The 8,208-nt window shown below is 44.6% G+C and overlaps 1 protein-coding gene across 2 annotated transcripts in view; it reads right to left on the reverse strand.

Annotated features, from left to right (window-relative positions):
- Slc9a8 (solute carrier family 9, subfamily A (NHE8, cation proton antiporter 8), member 8) overlaps positions 1-7,265 on the reverse strand; it is a gene marked incomplete in the record, with an annotated part of 75,300 nt that extends 68,035 nt beyond the window's left edge. Inside the window, 2 exon segments of one of the 2 annotated variants that reach the window (XM_005392327.2) lie at positions 5,172-5,350; positions 7,075-7,265. In XM_005392327.2, the coding sequence (XP_005392384.2) occupies positions 5,172-5,350; positions 7,075-7,088 (193 nt within the window). 2 annotated transcript variants of the gene reach the window in all.
- Positions 7,266-8,208: the final 943 nt, after the last annotated feature.

Here is an 8,208-nt window from a genome sequence, read left to right on the forward strand (position 1 = left end):
CAAAAAAAAAAAAAAAAAAGAAGGAATAACGAAGGCAGTTCTGGGCAACAAAGGTAAGGCAAGAGGCATCACAACCCCTGAATTGAAATTATACTATAAAACCACTGTGATAAAAACAGCACAGTACTGGCAAAAATAAAGACACGAGGATCAACGAAACAGACTAGAAGATGCAGAAATAACTCCAGACATACTCAGCCACCTTATCTTTGACAAAGGTGCCAAACACCTTCACCGGAAGACAGTCTGTTTAATAAATGTTGCTGGAAAAACCGGCTCTCTACAACCAAAGATTAAAATTAGACCCATTATCTTTCACCATGCTCTAAACTAAAATCAAAATGGATCAAAGATCTAAATATTAAAACAGAAACATTAAATTTGCTGGAAGACAGAATAGGTAAAACTCTTGAAGACACTGGTATAGGCAAAGACTTTATGAATATAATCCCGACAGCACAGGATTATCACAAAGAACCAACAACTGGGACCTCATCTTATTAAAAAGCTTTTATACCACAAGAGAAACCACCAACAGAATAAAGAGACAATCCACAATGTGGGAAAAACTGTTCACCAGCTGTTACCCAGACAAAGGACTGAGAACATATAAAGAACTCAAAAATATCAGATGCCCAAATTTAAAGACCTAATCAAAGAACGGGCATCTGGGATGAATACACACTTCTCAGATGAAGAAATACAAACAGCAAATAGATATATGAAAAAAATGTTCACTATCACTGGTCATTCAAGAGATGCAAATTAAAACAGTGAGACTCCATCTCACTCCAGAAAGAATGGCTATTATCAAGAAATCAAGCACTAAGAAATGCTGGTAGGGCTGTAGGGAAAAAAGAACCCTTCTCCACTCTTGGTGGGAGTGTAGACTGGTACAACCACTGTGGAAATCAGTGTGGAGATTCCTCAAAAAACTAGGACTAGAGGTGTGATTTGACCCAGCCTTTCCTCTCCTGGGTATCTTCCCTAAAGAATTAAAAGCATCATACCACAGTGACACATAAACACCTGTGCTTACAGCAGGACAATCTGTAATAGCTGAACCTTAAAAACAACACAAGTGCCCATCAACTGATGAATGGATAAAGAAGACGCAGGGCTTTTTTATACAATGGAGTACTACTCTGCCATAAAGAAGGATGTGCTCAAGACATTTCTAAGAAAATGGATGCACCTTGAGTATGTACTCCTAAGTGTGAATACTGCACTGTTTCTCTGGTGTGAGAAACCAAAAGTGTAAATAAGGGCCAAAATGTATTTTGAAATAGGAGGAAAATGTTCAAATGGGGAGAGGAACAGGAGAGCGGGGAGTAGGGAAGGGAAAAGTAAAAAAATATATAAAACATGGAAAAAACGGAAACAACACTTTGTAAATGGGGAGGGGAGGGGAATGGGGAAGAAAAAAGCGTTATGTCATGAACAGGTGCAAATTCTCTTTGATGAATGTGATTGTTATGTATATCTAAAATGTACCAATAAAATCTAATTTAAAAACTAAAATATGCCAGGCGTGGTGGCGCATGCCTATAATCCCAGCACTCGGGAGGCTCAGGCAGGAGGATCCTTGTGAGTTCGAGACCAGCCTGGGCTACAAAGTGAGCACAAGGCCAGCCTGAACTGCATAGTGAGACCCTGTCTCAAAAAGAACCCCCAAAATAAATAAATAAATAAAACGCTTTATGTGTTAAGTTCTATGTTTATGAGGTAAATGGAAAATACACTAACACGGGAATATTCCCAAGACACTTCCTGAGATGAAAAGCAGGCTATAGGACCCCACTTACGTTAAAAGAAACTCCCAACTATATGCACTTGCCCTTGTCTGCGTGCTAACGAGTGTACATATGTACATATACAGACACACTAGTTTTCAGGACTCTTAAGGAAAAAAAACAGCAAGGGAGCAAAATCTCTGCACAGTACAGAGGCTGTGTGCTCCGTAAGTTAATGCGCTTCTCATTTTTCATGCCTCAAGTGATGATTATGTAAAGTAAATTAAGCACAGACATGGCAATTTTAATAACTCCATTAAGTTTATGGCTCATAAAATGTGCCAGATGATGTTAATTAGTTAACTACATCTAGTTTAAGTCAACAATAATGACTGTTGTTTCTTATGGAGTCAAATACAGTACCACCAGGGTTAAATGCACCTCAGCTGATTTCCAGCTTTAACAGCAACTAGAGAAGCTGCAGGTGCAGTCAGTGGTAAAGCGCTTTCCTAGCATGCTCATGGCCACACACTTGAGCCCCAGTGCTACAAAAAACAAAATCAAACTTCACACTGTGCCTTCACAAAGGGGACACACTAAAATCCTGTAACATGCCTGCAGAACAAAAATTTACATTTTCATTTGCTTGAACATAATAATAAGCAAAAGTAGCAAAAGTATTCCAGGCTGGGAGTTCTGAGGCCTAGAAGAATTCACTACAGCTCACATACAGTATTTAGTAGTTAGCAAGTTACCTATTCACAGATATTTTGTGTGTGTGTGTGTGTGCATGTATACATGTGCATGTGCGGTTTTTTGAGTCAAGATCTCACTATGTAGCCTAGGCTGGTCCTCCTGCCTCAGCCTCCTCAGGGCTGGAATTATAGGCCACCATATCCAGCCAGTAACTTTTTTTTTAACTCTATCAGATTTACTTGGTTTGGACATCTAATCAGGACTAAATGACAACATGTAAGATCACAAAAAAAATCCTTCAATTTTATGTAAAGAGAAGGTACCACCCCATCCTGCTAATGCAGGCTGACCAAGGCATGGTAAGTAAAGATGCTGACTCTCAACCGCCTAGAATCCAATTAGGTGAAAACAGAAAGCACCCAGTAACCCTAGAGCCCAGGTTTACGATCAGAAGGGAAGACAACGCAAATACCCTTGAGCCCTCTCTGACCCCCAAGGTACTTTCACACTGGGCAGGACCTGGCCTCCCGCTGGAAGCACGTTACTGCAAGCTTCTTCATTGTCTGGAACTAGACTGTGCCCTGGATTAGCACAGGTTGATCTTAAATGCACCACACCCTGAAAGCTACTTGTGCGCGTTTTTCACTCTTCCTTTAAAAAGGGGATTACAAACTTCTTTTTTCAGACCTGCCTTTTATATGCTTTAGCATAGCAAGCTGACAGCAATGTAAACAGACTAACAATACACAACCTGAAAGAGGAGACTTTAGATTTCTTAACTGAGGAAATAAATGCTTTTCTCTTTAGTATTCAACTACTAAACAAAAACCAAACCAAACAAAAAGGAGTCTTTGATTCATAGGGTAAAAAATTTCCAGGGTGTATTAAATCCACATGGGATACTGTACACTTCTGGTTTGTGTACTTTCTTGGTATTCAATTTAAAAGTTTCTAAAACCCTATGACTTGAAACTGGGCGCGCCTGTAATCCCAGCACTTGCGAGGCTGAGGCAGAAGGATCACTGTGAGGTCAAGGCCAACCTGGACTGCATAGTGAAACTGCCTCAAAAAGACAAAAAAAAAAACCCACACACACACAAACAAGAACACCCTATGATACGTAAGGATGAATCCTACATTTCCAATAAAATTATTATACTGTTGTAATTATTTGACCACTTACCAGTTTGGATACAAACGTGAAAAGGTTATACTTTTCCTCAGAAATGAGTCCTAACAGGCATCAGAGAAATACACAATAAAAACCCAGTTCTACCTTTTAGTCTTTTGAAAAGATCTAATCTAATTAGAAAGATGACCCTGGAATTATTATTTTTTAAAAAGCAGCAAATATAAACATACCAACTTCACTTTCAAACAAGAGTTTGGACTTGGGTCAAACTCTTAAGATTTTTCTTCCTTAGCCAGCTAATGCAAAGTGATTATGTAGTTTCAATCTGAGTTCTTCTGTCCAAAAAAATTATATACTGTCTACAGGAGTTTGTGTGTGCATTCATGCATGATCTGTGTGGTACTAGAGATTGAACCCAGGGCCTTTGCACTGAGCTACATCTGTAGTCGACAACCCCCACTGTTTAAATTCTGAACTAAAGTCTCACTAAGTGCCTAAGTTGCTCAGGCTGGGCTCTAACTTGCCATCCTCCTGTCTCAGCCTAGCTAGTTTCTGCCTCTGATCTAAACTTCTTCACCAAGATCTGGCAACCTAGATATCAGCCTCTACTCTCCCACCAACCAGGCGTGCCAACTATTTGACATCTCTCAGATTAAATTTGCTCACCCACTGAAGGAGGAAGGGGAACTAACATTTTAAGTTTGAATGAATCCACTCAAACTAAACTACTATGTAAGAAAGAATGTATTTTTAAAGAAGGAAGTAAGAATGCAGGTGAGACTATAATACGGCAAAAGTCATGACTACGGTTAATGAGAGCAGTGAGAGATAAACAGTGTGCTGGGACGAGGGTTCTGATCGCTCACTCAGCAGAAAAACCTCAAAAAAAGATCAAGATTCAATATGAGTATATGGCAATACTGCATCTCACAATGACGATGTTTATTACATACTGTAAACATATATTAATAAATTTTTAAAAAATCTTTAATAAAAACTTTGCATCAAAAAAATAAAAAATTCATATCAAGCCGGCTGTGGTGGTGCACACCTACAATCCAGCACTAGGGAGGCTGAGGCAGGAGGATCACTGTGAGTTCGAGGCCAGCCTAGGCTACATAGTGAGACCCTGTCTCCAAAAAAAAAAACCCAAAAAAAAACAATAAAATCCAAATAAATAAATAAAGACCCTGTCTCGAAAAACAAAACAAAACCAAATTTACATGAAAGCCTAATACACCAAAGGGACAAGATGCTGTTTCCATTGATCCCTTCACCTTTGACTGTCCCACCTCCTGCCACCACCAGCTACACACACATACACTAATGTACATATACATTGACTCCAATGAGCAGAATTCAAGTCCACTAACTCAAATGTTCAAGAGTCTCAGTCAACACTTCTTTAGTTTTTTTCTTCCAAAGGCCATCTAAGATAATGCACTAAGGGCTTTTCTATGATTTCGTAAAGCCAAGGGAGCACCCTGGTATGAAATGATAAACTGGTTTGCCCTCAGTGTTTGAAGCAAAAGCCAGGTGGGGTAAGACCTGACAGAGTACACAGTAGTGACAGGGTTCATACACGGAAACTCCTGATGGCGCATATTCACCTAGGACAAGGAGAGTGAAGAAGATGGTCATGCCACTGGACTGCTCCTCCTGCTGAGCCTGCTCCCCTGTCTGCACAGGGAGGATGGGCTTGGCAGGGGTCGGGAGCACCAGCTTTGTGGTGACACCCAGGGTGGTGTGGAGTGTGACATTGAGACTCTCGTGAGTTGTATTGGAGAACCTGTTGGAAGACATAAAAAGCAGCAGCATTAGACAAAACAGAAAAAGGCTCTGAAGTATCAATATGCACACTGTAAACTGGAAGGAGGGAGAGCGTTTTAAGGGAGTCACAGGTTTTGCAAAGGAGATGAAGGAAACCCTGCCCGCACAGCAGGAGAATAGCAGCGGTCTCAGTGCTTTTCAAGCCTTCTACAGGGCAGGAGCAAGGGGGAGCAGGGCTGGCGCAACGCTGCCTGGTCTCCAGTACTCGATGAGGGGCCAGCTGGAGTCTCATCACATCCCACAGCCCGACACTATTTAGTGCTTTTATTTCCCCGCTTTACATTTCCCTCCAATTATTTCTGCAAGTCAAAAAAGCCACTTGAGCTTGCCCAGTTGTTGATCTGGTCACAATTTCCTACCCCACCTCAAGAAATTCTTCTCAGATTTCCTAAGGCTCAGGTTACCCGCTCTGTAATACCCCACTCCACCCAATCTCCCCACCCTACCCCACAGCTATGCGCCCGCACTCTTCCTCCATTGTGGTGAAGCTGTGAACTAGGGCAAACCGCTCTCATGATAATAATGATTATGAAAATTGCTATTTATCGAGCCCAGCGTCATTCCAGGAAATAGGTAACACGACACTTCCCGAGATTCCCTAACTTGGCCAACGTCTCTGTCAAGGGCAGAATCAAGCTTTCAAACACACATCACTGGGCAACACCACCTTTTCTGTTTGGTGCACTTGAGGCCTAGTCCACTGTCTGAGACAGAGCAGATGCTCAATAAATAAATCCACTAAATGACTTGCCACCCACCTAAACAGACATCTGAAACGACGTAGGTGGTGGAGACCAGTCAATCAAGGGGACTCCTTTTTAACTTCACATGCTCCACAGACAGGACATCCATGTAACATGAGGCAGATGGTGGCCATCTCCAGGTATGCGGATGGGGACTCACAGTGGTCTAGAGAAAACAGATCCTTCCTCACCTCACCACGTACAGCTACTCCACCTACACTCCAACCATTCCGCCTTTCTGTCACTCTAAAGTACTAAGCCATTGCCTGATCACGGCCTTTCGGACATAATCTCACCCTCCCTACCCTCTGTTCATCGAACGCAGACGTCCCTTCTTACAGATTCCCCCACTCTCGCACATTCTACAGTATTTTTCCTTTGGCGTGCTTAACACGATTCGAAACCACCTTGTTTGTCCATCTATGCTGTTCTTTTCCCATTAGAGCGCACGGTCCTTGAAGGCAGCTCCTGATCTGCCTCCTTTGCTACTATGTGCCCAGGTCTGCAATTACGTAGACAAGCAAGTTAATGAATGAGTGAAATTTAGTGGTTGACACAGACGCGACAACCAGTCGTTACACGGAGACTGGCTTAGCAGGGGGTGGGGTGGGGGTGGGGGTGGGGAGGACTTTCTGGAGGAGGCAGAGCGCTTAGTACTCTTCAGATAATTGAAGACTGGGAAAGTGAAATACGGCTCCCGGTTCCGGCCAAAGAGATCCCGCGGTGTGCGGTGGGTGGCCGATCCCAGGCCGGGGGGTCCGGCCTGAAAAAGGCTGTAGAGCCCGAGCGCGCCCAGACCCATCCCGCCCTCCTCGTCGGCGCCGGCACGGTCTGCGTGGCCAACTGCCACACGGAGCTCCGCCTTCCAAGGCCAGAGGCTCGCCGTCACCCGCCGGGGCCCAGCCCTGCCGCCTCCGCAGCCCCGGAAAAGCCCACTCACTCCTCTTCCGCCATCTTCTCCCCAATCCTGCGAAGCCTCCAAGACCACCGAGTTCCAGGCCGCGGGGGTAGTACGGCCCACGTCGCTTCCGGCTTCCGCTGGAGGCGCGAGCGGGCCGGAGAGTGAAGGCGGGGCCTCGGCCAGACCGGGACGACCCTCTGTCCCGTCGTCTCAGTGGCCCAAGGGTGGGAGGAGACGCGTGGGCGGACACTTCCGGGGCTTTCAGGGCGACTACCAGAGTAGGTGTCCTGACTCGTACCACGAGGGTTTTTCTGATTTTCTCCATCGCTGGCCAAAGGCGATTTCGGGTAAACTGCGAGGTCACAGAGGCTCACCCTGAGAGCCAGTTCCCACCACCCAATGCTCTGGAATTTCCTCTGCTAAGTGCGGGGCACTCAATTTGAAGCCTAGTCTGTGCGTGAGATCCAGGCTGGTTACTCGGCAATCCTAGCCTGTTTCCCGCAGCTATTGAGAGGCATAACCACGTGGACTTTGCAGGATTGTTCAGCATTCTATCAATAATCACTTATGACTGTGTGGCATTAAAATAGGTGCTGAGGGGCGGGTGTGCTGGCGCATGCCTGTGATCCTAGCATTCAAGGCTGAGGCAGGAGGATCACTGAGAGTTCAAGGCCAGCCTGGGCTACATAGGAAGAACCTGTCTAAAAACAAAGGTGCTCACGATGGGGGAATGGATCGTTCACTCATTCACTGATTCAACAAGACTTTTTTATTTGCAGTCCTGGGGATTGACCCCAGGGCCTGAGCTACCCCTAGGACCTGATTCAACAAATTCTTGGCTTTTGTGTCTGGGGTAGTCCAGAGCAATTGAACCCATGCTTACTTAACACTGAGCTACGTCCCCCAACCCTTTTTTTTTTTTTTTTTAATTTTGAGACAGGGTTATCCTGAGTTGCTGGATTGCCCAGGCTGGGCTTGAATTTGTGATCCTTCTGCCTCAGCCTCTCAGAGTGCTGGAACTACAGGCATGTCCAGCCCTTGGCATCCACAAATTCTTTTCTGCTTTGTGCATAATAATGCGGTGGGGTTAGGGCTATAGGAAGGTACGGGGTGAGGCTGTGAGGGTAGGTGGGACCCCATCAGGAAGGCTAAGCCCTTATCGGAAGGCCTTTG

This window comes from Chinchilla lanigera, unplaced genomic scaffold (genome assembly GCF_000276665.1).
Source record: "Chinchilla lanigera isolate Chin_1 unplaced genomic scaffold, ChiLan1.0 scaffold00044, whole genome shotgun sequence".
NCBI classification, from domain to species: Eukaryota; Metazoa; Chordata; class Mammalia; order Rodentia; family Chinchillidae; genus Chinchilla; species Chinchilla lanigera.